Source organism: Bos taurus, chromosome 5 (genome assembly GCF_002263795.3).
Source record: "Bos taurus isolate L1 Dominette 01449 registration number 42190680 breed Hereford chromosome 5, ARS-UCD2.0, whole genome shotgun sequence".
NCBI lineage: Eukaryota > Metazoa > Chordata > Mammalia > Artiodactyla > Bovidae > Bos > Bos taurus.
In genome coordinates this window covers 75,718,513-75,743,825 of record NC_037332.1, presented here as the reverse complement: position 1 = coordinate 75,743,825, position 25,313 = coordinate 75,718,513, and the positions used below count along the sequence as shown (strand labels likewise).

The following is a 25,313-nucleotide window of genomic DNA, read 5'->3' as shown; positions in this document are numbered from 1 at the left end:
ACTTTTTGGCTAAACCAGTATTTCTAAGGTGGGCCTAGAAAGGAACTAATTGCCTGATGCCTTGCATTTAATGATGTCTTTTCATTTAATCCTCATTAATGTTGTTCTCATTTGTTCAGACAAGGAAACTGAGGCTCAGAGACTTCATCACTTGTCCCATTAGTACAAGGATGGGCAAACTTTTCCTGGAAAGGGTGAGGTTGTAAATATTTTTGACCTGATGGGCCATGTCTCTCCATCAGAACGATTCAACTGTGCCATGGTAGTGGAAAGCAGTGATTTAAGTGGCCAATATTAATGGGGATAGCTGTGTTCTAATAACACTGTATATATGAACATTGAAATTTGGAGTTCATATAATTTTCATGTGTCAGGAAATCTTATTCTTCTTTTGATTTTTAAAAATATTAAAATATGTAAATATCATGCTTGGTTCCTGGTGGTGGATAGGATTTGGCTGGTGGGCTGCAGTTTGCTTACCCCAGCTTTGTAGGTGATAGAGCTGAGGTTCGGATTCAGTTCGGCAAGCCTGTGAACTTCCAGACCAGATCAGCTCCAGGTGCAGTGCAGGACCTCGGCATTCCTCCTTTGGGCTCTGTGCAGTCTGTCTCCAAGGTCGGCTCATCTTGGGAAGCGCACACACACCCTGCTTTGGAGGAGGCCGCGTGGTAGGTCTCTAGCTCTGGATCCACCACCCGCGAAGTGGGTCCTTGCTCAGCCACTCATCGAGGGGAAGACCTGAAACCTCTCCAGGCCTCAGTCTCCCCATCTGTAAAGTGGGTCTTAGCAGAGAACCCCGGAGAAGGCAATGGCACCCCACTCCAGTACTCTTGCCTGGAAAATCCCATGAACAGAGGAGCCTCTTAGGCTGCAGTCCATGGTGTCGCTAAGAGTTGGACACGACTGAGCGACTTCACTTTGACTTTTCACTTTCGTGCATTGGAGGAGGAAATGGCAACCCACTCCAATGTTCTTGCCTGGAGAATCCCGGGGACTGGGGAGCCTGGTGGGCTGCCGTCTATGGGGTCGCACAGAGTCGGACACGACTGAAGTGACTTAGCAGCAGCAGCAGAAAACCCCACTCTCAGAGGCTCTGTGAGGCCGCAGTGAAGATTTGCCTCCGCCCTTGGCTCCCCAGTTTCCCCCCTCTGCTCCTGTCCCTGGGGCTGGTCTACACTAGCTCGACGTCCTCTCTGCTGCCCCCCACCCCCACCCCCTTTAATGGAGAGAGTGACGTTCCTGGTGTCTCGCAGTTGCCTCCCGAGCGCACAGTTTCTTGTAAGCTTTTAAAAATGAGGCTCCCTCCTGGGCGGGGAGGCGGGGGTGGGGTGTGTTTGGGAGGGGGGCACCCGCCCTCCGGAGCATCCCTGGTGGGCGGCGGCTGCCGCTACCGGCCTTTTCGGAAGATCTGTGGCTGATTATTATGGAAATCAGGCCCCAGCAGCGCGCCTGGTGGCGGTGGCGCGGGAGCAGGAGGCGCGCGAGGCTCATCTGCGGGCGGATGGGCCGGAGACACGCTCAGACGCCCGGGGGAGATAGGGGTGGGCGCGCAGCTGCCTCTGTTTTCCCGGCAGCAGCCTGGCCTATCCGAGCCCGGGAGCCCGGGGGCGCGGGTAGGGCTGATGGGCTGAGAGTCTGGGGTCGCGCTTGGAAGCCTGGGCGCGCGATTGCTTCGAGGCACTGAGGTTCATTTCTGCGGAGACCTGGGGACTTGGGGCTCGCAGTGTTGGGTAGTTTCAGTCCACACAGAGGAAAGGCTGTGGGGCTCATGCCCCCGCCCTGGAAACAGAATTGGGCAGCACGAGTTCCATTTATTTGAGCGCTTTCTTTGCACCCAGCAGTGTGCTAAGCGCGCCATGGCTGGTGATCTATTTGAAATTTACCATCAATTTCAGGTATTATCAATCCCATTTTAAAGGTGAGAAAATAGGGACTTAGGCAAAGCTTACAGGGCAAACACTTGAGAGATCTGAACCAGAAGCTGTCTAAGGCCTATGGCCAGTTTACAGTTTTCAGTGGCCCCATCCAAACCTGAACTGTCCAGTGCCTCTCTAGGCGGGGGCGTTGGGCAGACGGACAACATGGCTATGTCTGGGGCAGAGCTGAGGGTGCACGGTGGTGGGTGTTGCTGAGAGGCCCTGGATTTCTGAATATGCCCAGAGGCATAAACCACAGGGTTTGAGATGGGCCAGGAGGGCACCCTCTTCTCACTCCCCACTCCACCCCCAACTGTCAGTGTGCACCAAATTCCATCATTCACAATCCAGTTCCTTTATATTTTTCATATTCAGGGGAAGGGAGACAATTTCAGCTTAAAAGTGATAGAGGAAATAAAAACGGAAAAGTCAAATGGATTTGGCCACTCTGTAAAATGACCAGAAAAATGACCTCAGTAGAAAGGCAAGCAGCAACCTTGGAGAATTTTTTGTAGCAAACAAGCCCAGCCATGGGGTCCGTCTGTTATCTTTGCTCTATAATGAGCTAGGGCAGACCACGAAGACAGAGAAACCTGAGGGTAAGTGGGCAAAGGACAGGAGCTGACAATTCACATTCGAAAGGAAATACAAATGCTACATCACTGCATGGAAAAAAGTTCATTCCCACTCAAGACATAAAAGGCATGAAAACTTTAATAACTGCAATTCTATTCATATTAACAAATATTTTAAAACATGAAGTTATTCAATCTGTTGCTGAAAACTATAACTGTCTTTAACAGAGCTTTTTTTTTTTTTTTTGGCCTCTTGGAGTGGCATGCAGGATCTTTGTTCCCCAACCAGGTATCAAACCCATGCCTCCTGCATTGGGAGCTTGTAGTCTTGACCACTGGACCACCACGGAAGTCCCCGATATGCTTTTAAAAGCTCTCCAAATGTTGCTTGTGCTCATCCTCACAATGACTCCAATTCATAGATGAGGAAACTGAGCTGAGGGAGATCAGTTACACAATCTTCCCAATTACACAGATGGTGTGTAGTTGAGTAGCATCACCTGTCAGATTACAAAGCAGGGACACTGAACCTCTAGGGCAATGGTTCCCAAAGTGTGGTCTCAGACCCCCATCATCACCTGGGAACTTGCTAGAAATACACAACTGAAGCGACTTAGCAGCAGCAGCAGCAGCAGAACTACTGAATCAGAAACCCTGGGGGTAGGGCCCAGCAGTTTGTTTTAACAAGCTCTCCTTAACAAGCCCTCCAGGGGATTCTGCTGCAAAGATTGGAGAATGATTGCCCAGGGCTCCAGGTGAGTGTTCAGGAGTGGACCTTGCTTCTGCTGTAAAAGGCAAGTCATGTTGTTCCAAACTCTTTTGAAATACGGAGGGACAGTGAGTATTCTGAGCCTGAAAAATGGCCAGTAATTGCACTTCTGAGAAGCTATATGAACAAGATTTTATTCATGAAGCTATTAAGACAGTGGATTTATAAACGTGTAAAACTGGAAACAATCTAAGTCTCCAACAATAGGGGATTAGGGAGAAAAACCATGACTCATCTCCTAGATGGACTGTTGTGCAGTCATTGAGAAATGAGTTTGTAAAGAATATGTAACACGGTACAGGGAGGGTGAACAGCTTGTCCTGGTCTGCCCTGGACTTTTTCAGTTATGGTTCTGAGAGTCTTGCATTCCAGGAAAGCCCTTGGTCCTGACAAATGAGGACAATTGGTCATCCTAATTATAATGGGCATTAGTGCTGCTATTCAAGTATTTCTGTTCTCCTTTCTTGGTAGGCTGGTGGTAGAGGGTAACTCACTGGCTCCTTGAAGTTAGGTGGCTATGTGATTTGCTTTGGCCAGTGAAATGTAGGCGGAAGTGATATCATGTCCAGACAGTACTCTGGGTGGACTGCGTTAGGATGGCACCACCCCAGTCTGGGTCCCTGAGTGACTGTGATAAACAGAGGCCCCTGTCCAACCCCCACTAAGCATACAGTGTGAGCAAGGCATAAACTCTTATGTGTGAAGGTGCTGAGATTTAGGGGTTATTTGTTATTACAGCATAACCTAGCCTGAGCTGACTGATACAACTGGGGAAATATTGCTTCTGTCGTGTTAAGGACTTTTACAAACTTGTCTATGCAGTAGAAGCATTGCAGAGATGTGACACATAAAGTGTATAAGTGTGTTGGAAATAATCTGAAATGTTTATGATATCAGGTTGAAGAATTCTTGATCTAAGCTTTTTTCTTCTTGATCATTGCATTTCCCAATTTTCTCCAATGAGCATGTTTATTCCTTTTTCATAGGAGACATTTTATTCAAAATATAATTTCCTTGGGTCAAAGCTGGGTCTTTTCTGGGCTCTTGTTTATTAAATGAAGATCTTTTGGAGGAGGCAGGAAGAGAAGAAAGTTAAGTGTTAGTTTCAAAGAATCAAGGGGACTATGAAGGTCACAGAGTTAATCCTCTACTTCTGCTGGAAGCTCCCTGCAGGTTCCTGGGTCCTCCCAGCCTCAACAGCTCAACACAAACAAGCCGATCAGATGCTGCTTCCTGGCCATGTTACTCTGGGCTAGTCACAGACTCACTGAGCTTCCACATTCTTATCTGTTAAATGGAAATAATCCTGTCTACCCTGTGAGCTACCAGATCAGATGACATGAAGGATGCTCAGTAAATACTGGTACTTTCTGCCTCTGTCTTTCTCATGGAGCCTCAATGGTGGGTGACCCCTTAGCACATGCCCTTTGACCTCTGTGAGCCTCAGTTTCCTCATGAAGAAGAAGGATGGTTTTACAGGCCAAGGCATTTGTGAATGAAGCTGGAGGCTCTCTGTGTAGAAGTAGAGAGATGGGGGAGAAGGGGCTTGTGGGTCTTGGAGTCCAGCAGCAGAATCAAATCTTATACCCTCTCTTGAGCCTGGAAGAACCAGACCATGAAGCCAGCTCTCCAAAAGCCACAACTGTGAATATTTAAGATTGAGACAGAAGTAGGTACTGAGTCCCCTTAGTAGGTCCTGGGGCTACGGGGCCTGTGTTCTGAGACTTCTGGGAAGCTTGAAGGAGCCCTAAAGGCTGGAGTAGTCAGGGACAACTTTCTGCAGGAGGAGGGTCTTCAGCTGGGCCGGGAAGGATGGGATGGGCAGCCCCTGGCACCTGTAGCAGTTCTGTTCAGAGTCCCCATTCTCAGTCTTGCAAGAACGACTCCACTCTCATACGACAGTGGCTGCAAATTTCTGCAGAGGGTGTCTGGTATACAAATGCAGGCTTGCTACATTCATGATCCTTCCATATGACACCCCTTTGGGACAGGACTTGGGAAGACTCATGAGGGGGAAGTGTTCCCTGGAATTAGGTGGTGGTAGAGCCCCATCTGCTCTAGATGAAATAGCTGCCTTTGCTTGTCCGTGATTAAGCAACCCTGGGTCACGTCCCTTCCAGCCCATAGGTCCACCTTGTATGTCCCCACTTCCTTGCTGGTCCCTAGTAGATATGTTCAGTATCCAGGGTGATCATATGTCTTGGGGACCTGGGACAGTCCTCGTTTGCTCCTGTTGTCCCAGCATCCACTCTCATCTGGCATTCCAGCACTCTCAAAAGGGGCCCCATTTTGGTTGGTAATTTGATGACTAAAATCTGCACAGGTCTCAGGTCAGATGGTCTTGGTTCCATGCTGTCCCTTAGTCATTTCCCCCAGCATCCCATGCCCCCGCCTTCATGTACTTCCTTAATCCATCCGTACTAGCAGCTAGAGGAACCACCTGGAAACAACCTCTAGCTCCCCTGTCTCTTGCCGTGACCCCTTCCCCAACCCCTGGTGCTAACTGCTCCTTGGCCAGTCTCGTCCCCGCTTCTGTTTGGCTCCCTAGTTCTGCTGTCCCAGGCGCAGGCCCCTCCATGCTGGATGAACAGTTCACTGCGCCTGGTCTGCCAGATCCATGCTCACTGCTGTGCAGGGGATCCACGCCTTTCCCCCAGCAATCCCTGCAATGCCCCCTCAACTGACCCTTTTTTTCCCCCGAGAGCCCCTCTTCCTTTGGTCTTCCCAGCTCCTCTTTCCACCCCCTTACTGCAGCCCCCCAGCCCTTTGCCCCACAAGGAGACCATTCCTCCCTCTTTTGTGTACCCTGCCTCCAGCCTCTGACTCTGATTCATTCTTGTTTGTCCCAGAGCACCAGCCCGGAACCCAGCACCGGAAGAGCGAGTTCTCTGGAAATGAGGCCCTGTGGAATCTGGCTTGTCTCCTGGAGGGAAGTTGGTAGATTTTAGGCAGAGAAGGCTGTGTTCACAGCTGTCTGGAAGAAGCCAAATTGGGTAGGAATGACACTGCCAGACAGGGAGATGGAGGAAGGGCCCTGACTTGGTGGGGATCTGTCCTTCCTGGTGAATGTGGGACCAGAGAGGGTCAGTCACTTGTCTAAGATCACGCAGCAATTTGGGGCCAGGCCAGGACCTCGACCCAGATATGTCTCACTCTGAAGCTTCATTCTTCAGCCATTCTGGAGAAGTCTGGCTAGTAAGGGGGCAGACAGGGGATGCTAGCTAGAGGGGCGAGGTCTCTGTTGCCCCCTGAGGACCATTCTCTCAGGGCACTCTGGGTGATCCTTCCATTGCAAAAGACAGGCTCCAGGCTGGCAGAGCCCGGGTGGGAGGAGGCCTGACTTTGATTCCCTGATGCTCACATTTTGTGGACCCCTGGGGAATGCCTGAGTCATCGCTGAGCTGGCAAACATATTTAGCTCTTTTCATAGTCTCTAATAAATCAATTTCTCCAGGTCTCTCACACCTGTCACTTGACTCCTGGCTGCCCACCCCCTCCCCATTTCCTGGCCCCAGGCATCTGGGCATAGGGCCCCAGGACCAGCTCTACGCTTCCAGGCACTGGGCAGGGGTCCTCCTTACCCACTCCTACTCCACCTCAGGCCATCCTGTGCCAAGCTTGTTCTCTCTTTCTGTGATGGCCTCATTCAGCAGCCATGTTATTGAATCCCCAGTCAGAGTTTCATGACAAAGGGCAAAATAGCCTTTGAGATGCAAGGGACTACATCCTGGGGCACACAGCTCAGCCCCCATTCAACCTTTCACATTCTTGCTTTGGGGGCTTGTTCTGGGACACACAAGGGAGTCCCAGAATAAGCATCCTTGTTTTGGCTCCTCCTGGCTAGAAAAGCCAGGCCTCCAGTTATTTTATCTTTCATGGGCACCTCTGCCAAGAAGCTTTCCCGGATCTACAACCCCCTCAACCTCCGCATGAATCTTTCCTCCTCCTATGGTCCAGACTGTTTTGTATCTTCATCAAAGCATGTATATAGTTTGCCTTGAAGTGATAATAATAATAATGGCACTTAACCCTGAGTAGGTACTCAACACTGTTCTAAGTATTTTGCATATAGTCTATTATTTTCATTTTATAGATGGGCAATCTGAGGCTCAGAACGCCTAGGAAACTTGCTTAAGACACAGGGTAGAGTTGGGCTTTGAACCCATGCACCCCCTCCAACCCCCGCCCCCGCCCCGCCACCCCGAATGGCCTCACCACTGCCCCCTGTGGCCTATTACAGTAAGGAGCTTTTGTGGCACCTTCTCACTTGCCACCCAACCCCACCACACACACCAGTCTCACTTCATCTCAGGGCAGGGGCCACCTGGTACCCGTGTCTGACACTTATAGGGAAGTCCTCATTAAAGGTTATGTCCAGAAACTCCCCTGTCTGAACCCTTCAGGAAGGAAGATCACATCTAGAGAGGGCAAGCTACTAGTTCAGGGTCACACAACCAGAAAGCCAGAGAGCCAGGGTATCCCGACTCCTTGGCTGAGCAGGGGTGACTGTGCCCCACATGAAGGGAGGGGGGAGGCCGATGGGCAGCTGTGCCCTCAGGTGTCTGGGGCTGCTGGAGCCCACAGGTCCTAGTTGACCGGGTGCATCCTTCTCCAGGAGGCCGACGTCAAGGCTCTACTCTGGGCCGAGGCCTCATTCCTACAAGGGGCAGCCAGTTCAGCTGTCTGAACTGCGTCGTGGAACCTCTCATCCACGAGTGGTGGGAGCCCCCTGCTGCCCAGAGCGAGGAGTGGCAGAAGGACGGGAAGGTGGGCAGAGGCCACCAGAGCTGGTGAGTCTCTGGCCAGCAAGGCAGAGAGGGACCAGATTGCGATGTGGCCCCGCCCACCTCTCTAGTCACGCCCCTTACTAGCGGCTTCACCGTTTCCAAAGTTCCCTGCGCCTCTAGATACTTGCACTAGTTAATGCTGAGGCCCAGAGAGTCTTCAGTTGACTTCAGTCAAAGAATTATCGCGCATCCTGTGTGCCAGGCACCGAGCAGTGACAATCTGGCCTGTGAGGAATTCGCAGTCAAGATGTGTGTGATGGGGAGGGGCAGACCTGAAGTGAGCTCACTGCAGTATCAGGTGTGTGTCTTTTCTCCCATCTGGCTGCCAACACTCAAGTACGGCTCCTTCGAGAAGCCCGCCGGATTGCCTCGCTGCCCAGCTCAGCCCTCCACCGGCCCATGTGCTCCACTCTGTGTAACAGCATGAGTTGAAATGGGCTGTCTTTCTCCACTAGACTTGAGTTCCTTTTGAGGGCAAGGGCTTTGCCTTGATCATCTTTGGATCCTTGGTTCTGTGTGTGGAGCCTGGCACATAGTAGGTGCTTCAAAAACCTGGGCCGAATGAAAGTTGATCAGTTCAACGCCTTAAGGTCTTCAAAGAATGACGCAATGGTGGCATTTCAGACAAGGGGCTGGATTAAGGTGTGGGGGCCATCTCAGTGCCCTATACAACTGAAGGGGCTGCCTAGAACTCAGGACCACCAGAACGTCGGCCCCATGCAGGCATGGCTTTTGTCTTGTTCTACCAGTGCTTGAAACAAGGCACTTAATATAAGATTGTGGAAAGTATGAATGAAGAGTAACAAATTCAAGACCCTCTGTGACTCCCCAAGTGATCATTGGATCCAATCTGTACTTGTATCCCTTCTCGGACAGGGAACTCACTACTTATCTCCTGAGCAGCATCCTTTCTGTCTTCAGACAGCATGGCCTGTTGGGAAGTTCTTTTGCTTTCCCCTGGCCTTGGCAGAACCAGTGCACTCTTGCCCCTGCTTAGAGGGACCCTTGCTTCAAAAATTTAGCTCCTGGAGATTTCTGTCCAGGTGGCAGCCCCCAGTGGCCAGAGGATGAAGGTCCAGGGTCTGCTGAATGCCCACTCTTCCCCATCTGGCCCTCCTGGTCTCCACCTGGGAAAGGGATGAGGGTGAAGGGTCTACATTGGCCTCAAGGATGGCAGATGTGGTCATGGAGAGGACAGAGCCCCACCCACGAGTTGACTCATGAGCTTTATTCTCTATTCTGAGTGATTCCCAGAACAGCCACTCATGCCCAGAAATCCCCCATTCCACCCTCTCAGTGACAGGGAAGGAAGCTGAGGACCAGAGAGGGGAAGAGAGTGGACTAAGATTGCACAGCCAGTGGCAGGAGAGGACCTCAGAGCCCATGACCCCTGGCTGCCCCTTCAGGGCCAAAAAAGGCAGCAGATGTGGCACTCAGCTCCCATGCTGCCATGGGGCCTGTGGAAGACCTCAGACGTCCTGTAAATCTTCTTCCTGTCACACCCAAACAGATCCTCCTCAGTGCAGTATCATTACGAGGTGCTTGCACACCTCCAGAAACAGTGGCCTCACCACTTGCAAGGCAGCTACTCTGTCCTGACCCCACAGAGAGTTTGTGTGTTGTGTTGTGTGTGTGTTGTGAGGTGGGGGAAGAGAGGTTGCCTCCCCTCCCTGGGGAATTCACCTTGTCTGGCTCACCTACGCAGGCTGACAGTCGAGCCAAGGTAACCCCATATCCTGTTTTCCTGCAAGGGAACTTCCCCCTAGGGACTCCCCCAGGGCCTGTGCGGGGTAAGTCGTGCTACTGAGAAGAAACCTGTTTGTGGAATGCTCCTCCAGGCTGGGGCCTCCCTGGAGATAGAACTGCCTGCCTGTGGGTAGTGAAGCCAGCTTCATGCTTGATGGTGCTATGCCAGAGAGTCTCAGGATGCTAGGACCCTGCTGGGACAGCTGCTTATCACCTCAGGGGCCCTGGGCAGTGGTCTAGCAGGGAAATTGTGGCGGAGACTCTGCTACAAGGGTGTACGTCACTCATGGCATGGCTGCTGCCTCCAGGCAGCCCTCCTGGTAACCACAGATCACAAAGCTCTCTTCTTGGCTTCTTGGTTGTACCACCATTTCTGCTTGAGTATGTCTGTATGTCTCTGCCATTTGCTTGAGGAGTCCCACGTGTCCCTTCTCTAAAATGAACATCCTTGAGGGTGGGCCCACTCTGCTCTCCGCCTCCCAGCAGTCTTCAGTCCAGAGCCTCTTCCGGCTCAGTAAACAGGTGTAGACATCTCCAGCCAGAAGCTCCTTGGTAGACCCAGCACATTCCTATCCTTCCACGGACTGAAAGCAGTCTGAGAGGGGCCATTGCTGGCAGGTTGAGGGGCGAAGTGCACAGAACCAGAAGGGCTGGGACATTCCTAGCCAAGCACCACAGTTTTCCAGGAACCAGAGAAGGAGTGTGACTCGGCCGAGGGCACACAGTAAGTTGAGACAAAGCTAGGACTGAGACTGTGATGTCCAGGCTCCTAGTCCAGTGCTCTTGGGTCTCCCAAAGGTTATGTCCATGGATCTGAGATGTGTTTCCTGTGTCCCTTGGGCAGGGAGGGCCAAGTTCCCACTGAAGATGGGGAGGGGCTGGCTGAGAATCCCCTGAGCAGAAGAGGAGGCATCGCCATGGTGGAGGGTAGGAAGCACTCAGGCCCCTCTTGCTTTGAAGGCTGATGGCATTTCAGAGGGCAAGGAGACTTCTAACAAAAGAGGAAACTGAGGCCCAGAGAGAGGGCAGCATGCCAGGCTGTGGCCGCTTTCCTTACCCCTTCCTGTAGTGGACTTGGGGCAGGGGTAGGGCCTTTGCTGGATGCCCAGGGCCAGCAGCCTCATGATCGGGCTCTGAGACCTTGGTGGTTCCCACCCATCCTGGCTCTTGAGCCCTGCCTCCCCCACCCCTGCCCCTCGCTGTCAGGTCGAAGTGAAGGGGGTTGAAGGAGGATGTGTGCGGGCCCTGGGGTGGGAGTGGGTCTCCAGGTACCACAGGTCATGGGGCTCGCAGGACACCGGGCACCACCTCCAAGGAAGCTCACTGCTTGCTGGCGATCTTCTTCTTCCGAGCAGAGACCAGGTCATAGAAAGGGACACGAGTGATGCTGGCTCTGGAGTGAGGGTAGTAAAAAGATTTCAGGGCTGGATGGGCTGGCAAAGGGATCTCATCTCCCAGGGCTTGTAATAAGGGTGTGCTTCTCCCAGGGTGAGGTTGGCCTTTACCTGGAGGGGTAAAGCCTGATGACCCCAACAAGGACCGAGCCAGGGTGTGCCACAGGCAGGCCTGAGAGCCTCGGGAATTCTGCCCCCACGTATCTTTGGACGCCTCCCAGACCCTGTCAGACTTGGAAGGAGGTGACAAGAGCCCAAGTGGAACTAGCAGACCTGCTTGCCAGTCCTAGCTCTGCCCCTCTCTGGCTGTGTAGCCCTGGGCAAGTCCTTTCCCTCTCTGGACCTCAGTCCTCATCTGTAAAATGAGGGTAAGAGTGGGTTTGGCCTGGCAGCCTCACAGGGCTGCTGCAAGATTGGAGGGAAAAGACCCTACAAGTCTCTGGGACATACCTGGTCCCTGGCCCATTGACCACTTCTGTGTCTCCCTCTGTCTAAGAGGACTCACCCTCACTGGTATCTCCCCATGGACTCAGAGTCAAGGTGTTATCCTGCCCCTCACCTGGCTTTCCGCCTCCTGTCCCTCCACTGACCATCACACCTGTCGAACCCCAGCCCCTGCATGGTGGACTTTCTCCCCTCATCATACCTGTCTGTGGCTCTCCAGCATACTCAGGAGAAACCTGAGCTCTCTGCCATGGCCACCAAGGCCTTGCCATCCTTTGCAGCCTCATTTCCCAATGCTTAGTCCTCACGCTGCCTGGTCTCTACATAGCCCTACCCCTGCACTGCCCGGCATTGCCTGGTCCCATGCTGCCCAGCACCAGCTATCCAGGAAGATGTCTAGGCATCCCTATGCCTGACCTGCCCTTTTGTTTTGGCCTGCATTGCTCCTTCCACCTAGAAAGTCTTCCTCCCGACCTGCACCAGGCCTTTCCAGGACCACTTAGGATTCTGATGCTAACAGGCACTGGGCAAAGAGCTTTACTTGTAACATCTCCCATGATCCTCCACCATTCCCATGAATTCTGTGCCTTGCTCCTCCGTGTTCTGGGTCTGGCCCAGAGAGGATGCTCACGGAACATGGTGGAAGGGATTTGCATGCCAGAAACAGAAGGGAAGTTCTGGAGTTAGCCCTCTTTGCAGGCAAGGAAACAGGACCCTGAGAGGAGCAGGGGCTTCTGAAAGGTAACAGAGACTCCTCCCCACCAGCCCAGCCATCCGTTACCGAATGGCTTCGATCCATTGGTCCCGCTCCTCGGCGCTGGAGGCTGAGATCCGGTAAGACTCATGCTTGCCCTCCACCACTTTACCATCGCCATCGGTCTTGCAGGCCTTTATCTTCTGGCCCCGGCAGCTGGGGTTGCACAGCTCCAGGCAGAACTGTGGGGAAGTGGCCAGGTGAGGGCAGGGCAGGGGTGGGAGGAAAGGGCAGCCGTGTGGGCTCTCGGGGAGGCTCGGAGAGGTTGGAGAGGCCTAGACACTTGGGCAAGACCAGCATCTGGAAGAGCAGCAGGACACACCTGACTGCCAGGCCCTCCTGTGAGAGAACAGGCAGCTTCTCATGTTGAGAACTTACTATGTGCCTGACTTGACTTAAATCCATGATTCCTCTTAAAATCCCCAGTTGACAGATGGGGAAATAGAGGCTCAGAAAGCAGCAGAGACTTATTGAAGGTCCCAGAGCCAGTATCAGGGGCCAGGCTCTGAGAGACAGTGTGGCCAGGCCCTCTTGATGCCTCTTGACGCCAGGATCCCCGTCCCTAAGAGGGAGGCTGAGGCAAGCCTGAGCTACTGGGAGGTGTCACAGGCATGGCCTCGCCTCCTGGAGAGCCCAGCCCAGCTGCCCTCTCCCTGCACTCTGTTTTGGAAATTCCTACAGCTGTTCTGGCCTGAGGCCACCTCACTGACACCTACTGGCTTCTTGGGGTCGTCCACCTTCTGCACTGAGAGATTCTCAAGGGGTATGATTCCCCGGGGCTCCTTGTCCTGCAGGAGAATAAGAAGAAAGATCAGGATCAGCAAAGGGAGTCTCGAGTCAAGGGCAGGGAGTGAACTTGGAAGTTTTGTTGTTTAGTCACTAAGTCGCCTTCAACTCTTTTGACCCTGTGGACTATAGCCTGCCAGGCTCCTCTGTCTGAACTCAGCAGCACCCCATACCCAAAGAGGAGTGTGCCCATCTTCCCTAGACTCTGACCAGCCCTGGAGAGGGCAAGGGAGCAGCATGGGAAGAGCCCTGGCTGGGAGTTAGGAGGCCGGACATTAAGCCCCAGCTCTGCCTTGCACCTTGGCCCAGCCCCTTCACCTCTTTGTAGCTGTTTCCCCCATCTGTAAGATGGGTGTGGAGGAGGACCAAATGATCTCAAAGAGGCCCCAGCTCTACAATGGACTGCTTAGTGAGAATCTGGAAAGGGTTTGAGGGGAGGGACAGGGTAGGGTAAGGCTCACAGTGGTGAACTCGAAGTAGTAGAGGCAGCTGTCTGTCAGGATGAACCAGCGTCGTTTCCAGGTCTTCACGCGGCCACCTACAAGAGCCAGTGATGGAGTCAGTTAGCCCTCCTCTGCCCTGGGCTCCAGCACTTCTCTCCATGGAAGAGCAGGGCCTCCGATGCCCACCTCTGTGCCCCCACCCTAGCCCCCTAACCCCTAGCTTCCCACACCTCCCCCTTATCTATCTCTCCCCCACTTAAAAACCTGAGGGGTTCCATCACCTCCAGGCTGCACCAGAGCTCCTCCCTGGTCCGGCCCCAGGGGCAGGCTGGCCATTCCTATACTTTCCTCCTGCCCTCACCACTCTGTTCATCCCTTGGCTGGCTCCCTGCCTGGTGTTGTGCCTAAGCCTTTCATCTTTCATTTGCCAGGCAATGTTCAAGAGGATTCAAGAAACATTCACTTATTAATCCCTATGACTACCTATGAGGAGGGGACCATTATTAACCCCCTTTTACAGATGAGGAGATCGCAGGGCAGAGAGGGTACATCATCAGCTCAAGGTCTGGCAGCAGAGCTGGGATTTGAACCCCAGTGTCTGAGCCCCAGAGCCCAAGTGCATGGTCATTTCCCCACATGTTTCATCCTCCCAGGGATGACTGTTACCATTCCACAGCTGTGGAAACTGAGGCCAAGGATGGATGGAGGAGCTGGAATCTGTGACTTAGAGCTACCCTGGGGCTGAGAACTGTCAGCTGGGCAAGAAAAGGAGGCTGCAGTCTGCAGGTGGATGGACTGGGAGGTGGGCCTGGAGAGATGGAGGGTCTGGATAGGCTCCCAGGCCAGGGCCCTGCTCTCACATACGGCGTCTGTCCTCCTCTGGCTTGGAAAGCCTCTGTGCCTGGCTGGCTGCCCCTGCCCAGAGGTGCCCAGCGTGTGTGGGGGTGACAGGGTCAGATGGCTGGGTCCTACAGTTCCGCTGCTAGAACTTGCAGCGGCTGCTGCTGTGGCATCCACCGTAGCTCCCCTCTGCAGGCCCAAAGCCCTCCCTGCCCCTAGTCCTGTTGAGGAGAGGCTCCCCAAGCCACATCCTCTCACACTCCCGCCCCCCATCTTTCAGGGACAGCCAGCCATCTGCCCACCGAATTCTGCCACTGGCTGGCTATGTGGCTTGGGCTGGTCCCTTAACCTCACTGGGCCTGGGTTTCCTCAGAATCACTTCAGGAAGACAGATCTGCGGTTGAAGGCCTTATCTATGAATCTGTCAGTTTTCTGTCTCCCTTCCTGCTCATTGTTTCCTCCCCCACTGTCCCCTCATCCCCAGGACAGACAGAGGGAGGGTTGGGGAGGGAGGGTTGGGGCAAGCAGACTGCTGCCCTGGGGCTCAGGAGACTCTCAACTCCACCACCCGAGGCTTCAAGTCAAATGGGTGCATGTGTCAGCTGTGTTGCGTGAGTGTTGCAGGCACATCAGTGCATGTGCCCCGGAGTGCAGGAATGTGCATCTCACCCAGTTTGAGCAGCCAGCCCTCGCGGTCGGGTTTGAAGAAGGTGTGGGTGAGGTCATTGCCATCGTCCTCGGGGATGGAGAAGGGCTCGCTTTTGATGCTGTCGAAGAGGTTCTGCCCCAAGAGAAGGGAGGGAAAGACCCACTGTTACATTCATCCAGGGCCTGGGTCTGGCCTATGTGGCCTCGGGCAGATCACTGACTCTGTGTGCCTCAAGGTGGGATGCTGATCTTGGCTCTTATAGGCCCCTCTCCTAGGCAGAGACCAGAGATCTCTTCTCGGGGATGGGAATTTCCCAGAAAGCAGATTTCAGTTCTCTGTGAAGGACTTTCTAGCTGTTAGAGCTGCTGAAATATGGAAGAAGCAACTTTGTAGGACAGTGAGTTCCCTGTCACCAGAGGTATGCAAGCCAGGGCTGAGAATTCCCTGTGGGAGAGTTGTAGATGTTGGCAATGATCATCCCTCTGTGTTTTGAACCCCCTGCTGTGGGACACTTCCTTCTACGGACAACCTGCCCAGATTTCCAACTGTTTGGGAAAAACATTCTAAATTGTCTAATTCTGCTGATTAAAACCAGGCACAATGCTGGGTCGCCATCATCGACATAATGAAATCATTTCCTTCTGTTGTGTTTGCGTGTGCTGCTGTTCAGATGGTTTCCTCGAAATGTTAAATGAAAAATTTCACAAGTACTGTTCGATTCCCCAAAGTTTTAGAAATGGTGTTTGCTGGTTTTTAAACGTCTTTTCTGATCCAGGAGCCTAGGGGTGGTGGTAGGGTAAGGGTTGGGGCGGAGGGCGCTGGCCTGTAGCAAGTTTTCCTGGATTTGACAGAGAGGACTCAGCTGGCTGCGGTGGGGTGAGTGGGGAAGGGCAGGGACCACCTTCCCTTTTTGGAGCCCCCACATTCCTAGAGCAGCCAGGAAGCCCTGCTGCCCCTCCCGTTCTGGCCCAGCCTGGCCCTGAGCTTTCCCTAGTAGCACCGGCTGGTTGAAAGAGTTCTGTTCTTTAAGGCCTGTTCTCTGTCAGCAAAGCTGGCAGCCCATACAAATATTCTGAAGGCCCAAGGCGGGAAGCAGGGGCACAGACAGGGCCTCATCCTTCACGACACCCACGGGGAGCCCCCTGGCAGCTTCTGAGGGCCTTCTACAGCCTACACATTCTGCCCCCACAAGGAAAGAAGCTCTGTTCACCCACATTTCCTGTATCTTGTAAAACCAGGCTCCCCCCACCCCCTGTAAGAAAACACCCTTGCACCTGCCCCACCAAATCAGGCTGTCTTCTCCTGGCTGGATAGACGTGGTCAGAAAGACAACAGCCACTCATCAGTGGTTGTACTGGCCTTGCGTCCATCCTTCCCCACCCACTCTGTTCTCCTCTGGAGAATCACCCCCTTACTTTCTGTCCAGGTTGCTCAGGGGCTTGACACTGCCCACTCAGCACTCCCTCATGGCTGTAGGAGACAGTGAATGACTCCTATCTGGCTAATTAGAGCATTTCATCCTACTGGTCACAGTGACTGATTCAGAGAGGGACTTGTGACCTACACTAGCGAATAAGCCTTCATTCTGGGACTCTAAACTGTTAAGCAAGATGGAAGCCTGGAGTTGCCCAGGTCCTCTCTGGGAAACTTGGGGGGAAGCCTGTTTAAGAGGGAAGCCAACTTGGAAGAGGAGGTTGCTCAGAGATGGAAAGACCAGATTGAGCCCTGACCTCAACGAAGCACCTGGATCTAGCCGAACCTAAAGGTGAATATCAGTCCCCCATCTTTTCATTGACATGAGTTGAGAATTCCTCCAACCAAGGAAGAAACTGGAAGCTGGGAAACAAGTCAAAATCTGCATTCCCAAATCTTGCTTTCTGGTCTCTGCAGAGGGAAGGGCTCAGATGGACGTGGGTTTGAACCTGGACTCCCCACAGACTGAGCCCCCCTGGCCAGCTACCTCTATTGGAGCTCAGTTTCCTCTGCTGTAAACTGGGGTTGGGGGGGGGTGGGGGGGTGGGTGTAAGGTACCTGATGCCTGTGGTTGTCAGGAGAACCAATATACAGTCATTTCTGATGGAGATGCTTGGACAAGAACCCAGGAGGTCTGGCCCTACCCACAGCAGAAGATGCCCCGAACTGACTGCTTCCTTTGCTGGACCTTGGTTTCTCCACCTGTGGCACCAGAGGGTGGATGAGCTCTCCTTCTGTCCTCTCTCCTTCTTTCCCTTCTCCACCCCAGGTCCCTCTCGGGGCAGCCCAGTCATGGTGAGTGGAGCCAGGCACTTGAAGTGCTTTGTCTGCTTCTCAGGAGAACAATGTAAGGTCAGTGTCATCAGCCCACTTTGCAGATGGAGAAACTGAGGCTCACACTCAAGGACATGCAGCCATAAAGGCGGAGCTGGGATTTGATCTCCTGTCCTCTGAGTCCACACCCTGTGCCTTTGCCCTGAGTCTTTTAGGCACTCTGCCCTGTCCCCATCAGGATGGCCAGGGCAAGACTCGCTCAACCTGCCTGAGCCCCTGCTCCCATCATGCACCTCTCCAAAGCCTTTCCCACCTGCGTACCCTCATGGTCACAGAGTGACCTCTCTTTAGGTGATGTGTCTGTGTCAATTTAATTTCATAAATCAGGTCATTTAAAAATGTTATATGTCCTGGAGAATCCTTCTGCAAAGCCACAAACTGATACTTAAAGATACTTAAAGCTGAGTCCTTGCTTTACACATGGGGAAGATGAAGCCCCAAAAGAAAGCAAGAAGACCCCCATCCACAGCAGCTTTCTGTAAAAGCCTTGAAGAGCAAGGACTAGGCCAGTGTGGTTCACTTTGTGCCCTGAAAGCTTCTGGATTAATTAGCCAGCCCAGAGGCATAGGTGCTGTGCTAAATACCTTACATGTCTACACTAATCCCATAAGCTGGGAGCTCAGAGAGGTCAAGCCTCTTACCTAAAGTCACACAACTAGAAAATGGAGGAGCTAGCACTTGGATGTGGCTGTGACTCCAACGCTCTGTTCTTTTCCCTGCCTCTTGGCTGCCAAGGAGGATAATAAACCCTTTCCAGACCTCCCAGGCAGAGTTTGAAGCTAAATTGAGATAATAGACCCAAAAGCCCTATGAGAAGAAAGTTACAAGCTCTATACAAATGCAGCGCATTGTTATTAACAAAAGACTTGAATTGGGAAAAATGCCTAAGGAGGGAGCCGCTGAAGGAGGCTCTCCTGGGACAGAAGCAATAAAGTGGCACCTGGGAGATCCAACAGGACTGGTGCTGGCAGGCTGTTAACTCATTACCTGCCAGACCAGGTGTGCCCAGCTTCCTGCTCCAAGTACCACAATGAGATGAGTTTTCAAAGGCCTTTCACATTTCAGGCAGTTTACTAAGGGCTGGGGATTTTAAATAATTATTAATGATTCTTAATAGCGACCTAAGCTACCATTTAGAGCTTGTGCTATGTACCTGGCATGGGCTATGCCCTTTACGTTTTTAAAAATTACTACTCAGCAGCTCTGTGACGCAGGCGTCATTATTCCCATTCTCCTGGTTGAGGAAATGGTGGCCCCGAGAGGGTGAGTCATTACTCAAGGTCATCCAGGAGGCGAACAACGGGGAGATGGGACTTGACCTGAGCTCTAATCTACTCTCAAGCCCTCATTTTATATCATGCCCCCCTCCAAAATAAATATTCTCTGGGGATCAAGGAGGGTGAAGGGCTAAGGGCATGGCTGTTGTCAAACACTGAAGAGCACCAGAGTCATTCCAGATCCAGGCTCTCCCCAACCCCCACCATACTTCTGCTGCGGGACATACACAGGGTGCTAAGCTGCCAGGGTGGGGTTCACATTGTCTCCTCCCCTCCTGCCAGACTCTGACCCAGAGGGAACTGAAACTCTATAGAGCTCTGGGCACCTCTAATCCTAGAAATGAATTGTCAGTTCATTTTTGCTGAGCCAGGCTTTGAATCTCACTCCTGTCTTTCTAAGATAGTTCCCAGCTCCACTTTGCCCATAGGAAGCAGGTAAACTCTGGAGGCTGTTGTTCAAAGCCCTGGACTTGGTGCCCATCACTGTCTGTATGTACCCAGATGGCTACCCAGGATGCCCCTCCCTTTCCCTACCAGGTCAAGTGCTGGCCACTTCCTCTTTCTGGAATGTCCTTTCCCTGCTTCTCCCCTGGGCAAACTCCCACTCAACTTTCAAGGCCAGTTCAAAAGTCACCTCCTCTGTGAAGTCTTCCACGATGGCACCCTTTCCCTGCCTCTGGGAGAGTGATAGTATTGTCCACTGGGTCTCCATAGCTAGGTTCCTATGGTCAGCATAACATGAATCAGGCAGGGCTGGAATTCACATGTATTTTATCTTCCACCAGACCCTTACCTTGGGTTGAATCATCCCTGGGTGCCCTATGCCAGGCCAGAGCCTGGTGCAGTGTGGCAGGGGTGGGGGCTGTTTAGGATGGGATAGGAAGCCTGGGTTCCACTCAACTCTTGAGCTGATGTGTAGCCTATGGAAGACCTGTTTCTTCCTCCCTGGAAGAGGGAGGGGTTTGAGCAGAGACTGGGAATTTTCTACTCTGACCCACTGAGAGTCTAAGACTCTGGGATTCCAAGAAATAGACTAGGTGGTGTGAGGCACCCTTTCGAGGAAGGTGTGAATGATGGGTGTCAAGAGCTCCCCAAAGGCTGAGGTCTGGGCAGACCTCCTGGGTGTTCAGTCTTGGACCTCCTTCTTAAGATGGGACTGCTTGCAAAAGCCCATTTCAGGACCAACCTCTTTTGTGACTGTCCACCCCCTGGACAGAGGAGCCTGGCTGGCAACAGTCCATAGTGTCGCAAAAGAGACACGGCTGAAGCAACTTAGCACATCTCAAGACAGTTATTAACCTGGGAGGGCCCCCTCCTGGAGAGGTCTCTCTTAGATGAGCCCCTCTTGGGTCATCCGCCCAAAGGCAGGCTCCTCCTGGATGCCTGGAGACCTGCTGGGTGGGGCCACGCCCTCTTACCCGCAGCTGCTCCTCAGGCAGGTCACTGCCGCCGTTGATGCCACGGTTCATGGACACAAAGCGCTCGAAGGGCGGCCTGTCCCGGACGTTGGGGTTGTGGAGGCTGGTGTTGAGCATGATGATGGAGAAGGACAGGACGTAGCAGGTGTCTGCGGGACGCGACAGCGGTCAGAGTCTTGGCCCTGGCCACGCCCCCTCCTCCGCCCTAACCCCTCAGGGCGGAGAGTTGGCTGTTTCAATGCCCTGAAGGTCCACCCTGTCCTCCCGGCTTGGCATTCAAGTCCTAGCCTCACCTCCCACTCTTCCGGAGCTCTCTGCTGCAAACAAGCTTCAACTGTCAGTTGCCCGAGCCCTTGTGTGCCTCACACCCGGCACTTCTGCTCCTGCTGGGCCCCCTGCCTAGCACGCCCTTTTCTCCCCTTTTCTACCCATTTAAACCCTCCTGCTCTTTAGTCTCCTGCTCCAGCCCTCCTCCCCGCCGAGCCCTTCCTGCCCCCCTGCCCACTCTGTTCTCTGCCTCCTTGGAACTCAGAGGATGCTTATTGTTTGCTACCCTGTTCAGGGCTTGGTCACGTGCTGCTTGGTAATCTTGCTGGCATTGTGGGGCTCCCAGAGCCGAGCTCCTGTTCTATTATTCAGACTTTCACGTGCTTGTGCTCAGGAGCCAGGCTGGGCTGAGCGTTTGGGAGGGAGATGATCGCTACTCTGTGATGTTTTAAAGCCCTGAGTCCAGAGCCAGGGAAGTTCAGCTGTGACCCCAGCTCTCTGGTTGACCTTGAAAAGTACTTGAGTTCCCAGAGCCTCAGCTTCCCCATCTGCAGTATGAGATGTGTCAAGTCGCTTTAGTTGTGTCCGACTCTTTGTGACCCCATGGACTGTAGGCCGCCAGACTCCTCTGTCTATGGGATTCTCCAGGCAAGAATACTGGAGTGGGTTGCCATGCCCTCCTCCAGGGATCTTCCCAACCCAGGGATAGAATCTGCGTCTCTTATGTCTAACCTGCATTGGTAGGCGGGTTCTTTACCACTAGTGCCACATGGGAAGCCCCTGCAATATTTTAGAAGGTTTAACTTTGAAAAAGCTTCATGTTCATTAACGATTTTACCTCTGATAACAGTGGCTCTAATGTTGCTGTTGCTTGCCCTATGCTAAGCTCTTTACATCCCCTGACAACACTAATGAGGCCGGCACTGTTACTGCCCCCACCCATTTTACAGATTAGGAAACTGAGGCACAGGGAGAGTAAGTTACATGTCCCAGGTCACAAGATTAAATAGTTCAACTGTGATTCAAATCTGGTGCTTTAAAATTCCTTCCTTCCTAAAAATATTTATTGAGTAACTAATAAATGCTACAGAATGGGGATTCACTGGTGAAAAAATCTGTATGGTCCCCACCCTTGTGGGTTGTTTAAAATTGTGGGGCTGATAGATATTAAGCAAGCAAATCCCTAATTTATGTATAACCACAAAGTAGGCAAATGCTCTGTAGGACTTGTCCATAGATGCACTGCTGAGAAGCCACTTTCGCTTCTCTGAGTCTGTATCTGGAAGGATAAGAACACTGCTGATCTCATAGAGTAGATGTAAGGATTACATGACTTGCATAGGTAAAGCACTTAGCATATGGAGAGTGCTTAGTACTTGGACTTGGTTATTGCTATGGTACCTTCAGATCCAGAGAAGAGGCCAGGACAAGCCTGCCATCATTTCTCTCCCATCCTGTTGCGAAGTGTGGAGGACTGATTTTTGCTGATATCCTTCTTATCCACCCTGGCCCTATGCTTCCTGCCCAGTCTGTTTCATGCTTCTGTACCTTTGCTCAAACTAGAACCCCAGTCCCAAAGGCCCTTTCTCCCCCTTTCTTCCTCCTCTGTTTGGAGGCCCTCACCTCCTGAAGAGCTCCTATTCATCCTTCAAAACCCCATTCAGAAATCAGGTTCTCAGGGAAGCCAGCCTGGACATGCTGAATCCCCCATCCCCACCCCCAGATGAGACACTGATACCTTAGCACCCCGTGCCATTATTTCCTGCCTTCTCTCCCAAGGATCATGCCCTTGGGAGATGTGTATGTAGGCAGCTCTGCCTGACACACACCCAGCAGAGGGTCTGGCACGGATATGGTGCTCAGTGAGCATTGATGACAGGATCTGGCTCCCAGGGTCTGGGTGCTTGGGAGAGACCTGGTGCCTCAGGAGGTAGATTTGCACCTGGCAGGGTCCCCTCCCACATAGGCACCTGTGGACTGGAAGACGCCGGGGTTGCAGAGGCAGTATCGGGAGGCGAAGGTCTCCATCATGCGGTCAATCTTCTGGGCCTCGCCTGGCAGCCGGAAGCTCCACAGGAATTGTCTGGGGACAGGGAACAGAGCCATGGGCAGTGGAGGTGGAGGGCTCTCGGAGGGGAGCAAGAGGGCCCCCCATTCCTCCCCTTCAATAAACTGCTCTGCCTCTCTCATGCTTAGTCTTTTTATCTTGTAAATGGGAGACTCTGCACTTGACATCTAGACTCATGGGAAGGGTCAGTGGAATTTGTGCTGTGAGCACCAAGTCTGCAGGAGGGAGCCAAGAAATGCCTTTTCTTCTACAATACAGGAGCTTAGTGGACACTCTTCTCTGCCCATCTGTGGCCCAGATTTGTGGCCCAGTCCACTCCAGCCCATGAGGGGACCAATGCAGATTCTCAGATTCTAAGGCCCCTCTCCACCTGGCCACTGGGCCCTGGGATCCGTGGGACCCGGGGGAGGTTGTCTTTCCTTGGCTGAGCTTCCTTTTCTTGGAACTGAATGATATCCACATCTTCCAACTGGATTCACCAAGGTCAAGGGCCATGCCTGCTCCTCTCACATCTCCCACTGAGCCTTGAACACTGGGACTGTGTTTACTGAGCCAGGGCCTGCTTAGTAAAGGCTTGTTAAATGAGTGAGAAAATGAACAAATGAATAAATGAACGAATGAATTTTGGAGACTCCCAACCTACCCCTCTCCTTTAAAAAGCGTGAGAGTTGGAGGGAAGGCCACATTGCTTAGATAGTGGTGACTTTTTCCTTCTCTCCCTTGCAAACTCCTAATCATCTGTCAAAACCCAGATCAAATGCCCCTACTCAGGAGATGATTTTCCAGACTTCATCTGCAGCAGCAAGACTTACTAAGCCCTTACTATGGATCAGTTCTAAGCACTTTCTTACTTAGTTCTCACCACCCTATGAGGTTGGTATTGTTATTAACCCCATTTTACAGATAAAGAAACTGAGGCACAGAGAGGTTTTTTTTGGTTTTTTTTTTTTGGTGACTTTCCCCAGGGGTGAGTAGCAGATATAGGATATGAACTGTGCAGTCTAGCTCCAGAGTTTGTGCTCCTTACCCATATATATTAATGCCTCCCATCATTGTAAAAATGAGTAGCAAAAATAATATCCTAATTAGAAAATAATAAGTAATAATAAATGTAGTACACACTAAGCTATATTAATTAAATAAATAAAATAAGCACTAATTTAAAAAGCAGTGGGAATAGCAGTCATAATAATAGTAATAGTGATTAAAATGATTAAATATTATTATAATAATGATGTAATATAGTAATTAGTAGTAGTAGTAGTAACAAGCCAGGTGCTGATACAGGCAGTCCATGCCTGTTATCTCATCTAACCTCAGCTCTCTTTGGGGATACTGTCATCAATTACTTCTATTTATTTATTAAAAACCATTTTTTGGCCACACTGCACAGCTTGCAGGATCTTAGTTCCCTGACCAGGGATTGAACTCAAGCCCTCAGCAGTGAAAGAACTGAGTCTGAACCACTGGATCCCCAGGGAATTCCCTCATTAATTAATTCCTGATGCTTTGTTTGTGCTGTTAGCCATGTGGATGATGGTGCCCCCAACACCCCTCCAGCCCCTTGGGAGTCAGGCCCCTGCCTCCTGGACCACTCACCTGAGGGCCTGGACGAGGTTGAGGTTAGCAAACTCATGGCAATCTACAAAGGCCTGGAGGACCTGCAGGTTGATGGGGTCTCTGGAGAGGAGACAGAAGGGAGGGTGGGACACATTTGAGCATCTGTACCCCCTTCTAGAGCGGGTTGAGGTGGGGGAGGCCGAGGAGGGGAGAGACATCCTCCTTCTGAATCCAGCCACCCTCTGGTCTGCTCACATGTCTGACCTGCATCACCATCCTCCCACCGCTATCTGCACACCCATGTCCTCCCATTCACAGCAGACACCCCCCCGCCCCACTCTCCTGGCTTACCAGCACTGACCTCAGTCAGGAGGGGGGCTCTGGCTTCGGAGTGGCCTGTCCTGAGTCACTTCCTGTCTGGGTGACCCCTCACAAACCACCAGACCTCCCCAAGCCCCAGTATTCTCATCTGTAAAATGGAGAGAACCATGTCCACCCCCACTTCCTCTGTCTTCTCAGATCTGAAATCAGAAAGCCCTGCCCTTCTTGCCAGCTGCATTCCCAACTTGCTTAGGAGAAGGAGAGTGTTCTCTGAGGTGCCTGGGAGAGGGGGTGCTGGCTTGCTGGCCCAGCTCCACACCTGTCCCCTACAGTCTGTGCCCTCCCCCAGCAGCCAGAGGGATCCCCTCAGAGTACCCCTCGGCCCAGGGCCCTCTCAGGTGTCCCCGCCTGTCGCCGACTACTTCCTCCCACGCTCCATCCCTCTGCCCCTGTCTCACTGGCTCGTTGGTCCTTCAGTAGGCTTCTGCCCCAGGGCCTTTTCATGTTCTATTCCCTCGACCCGAAATGCTATTCCCCTAGAGCCACACTGCTTACCTCCTCTAAATTTCACCTTCTCTGTGAGACCCTTTGTGTCCACACTATTTAAAGTCACAGCCTTTGAAGCACAGTTCCCAGAACTTTCTCATCTCCCTTTCTTGATTTGTTTGTATTCCAAAGAACTTTTAATTTTTTCTAACTTATTTTACATATTTTGGTACCTGTCTTCCCCATTAGAATGTACCTTCCCTGATGGCAGAAGTTTTTTTTCTTTTTAGTTGAAGTATAGTTGATTTATAACTGTGTTATTTTCAGGTGTACAGCAAAATGATTTGTATGTATATATATATATTCTTTATTTTCAATTCTTTTTCACTGTAGTTTACTACAAGATATTGAATATAGTTCTCTGTGCCACATAGTAATTCTTTGTTGTTAATCTGCTATGTATTGTATTGCATCTGTTAATCCCATTCTCCCAATTTATCCCCACT

At 52.1% G+C, this 25,313-nt stretch overlaps 1 protein-coding gene across 2 annotated transcripts in view; it reads right to left on the bottom strand.

The window, feature by feature from the left end:
* Nucleotides 1–9,260: 9,260 nt before the first annotated feature.
* The window catches only part of CYTH4 (cytohesin 4), a 30,862-nt gene continuing 14,809 nt past the window's right edge, over nucleotides 9,261–25,313 (bottom strand). Inside the window, exons 7-14 of one of the 2 annotated variants that reach the window (XM_024991736.2) lie at nucleotides 24,040–24,120; nucleotides 22,343–22,455; nucleotides 20,106–20,254; nucleotides 15,124–15,235; nucleotides 13,633–13,709; nucleotides 13,102–13,173; nucleotides 12,413–12,567; nucleotides 9,261–11,186 (exon numbers count right to left, since the gene is read on the bottom strand). In XM_024991736.2, the coding sequence (XP_024847504.1) occupies nucleotides 11,114–11,186; nucleotides 12,413–12,567; nucleotides 13,102–13,173; nucleotides 13,633–13,709; nucleotides 15,124–15,235; nucleotides 20,106–20,254; nucleotides 22,343–22,455; nucleotides 24,040–24,120 (832 nt within the window). In that variant the 3' untranslated portion in view covers nucleotides 9,261–11,113. The remainder of the gene's footprint in view (nucleotides 11,187–12,412; nucleotides 12,568–13,101; nucleotides 13,174–13,632; nucleotides 13,710–15,123; nucleotides 15,236–20,105; nucleotides 20,255–22,342; nucleotides 22,456–24,039; nucleotides 24,121–25,313) is intronic. The other variant, NM_001256669.1, reaches the window with a different exon arrangement.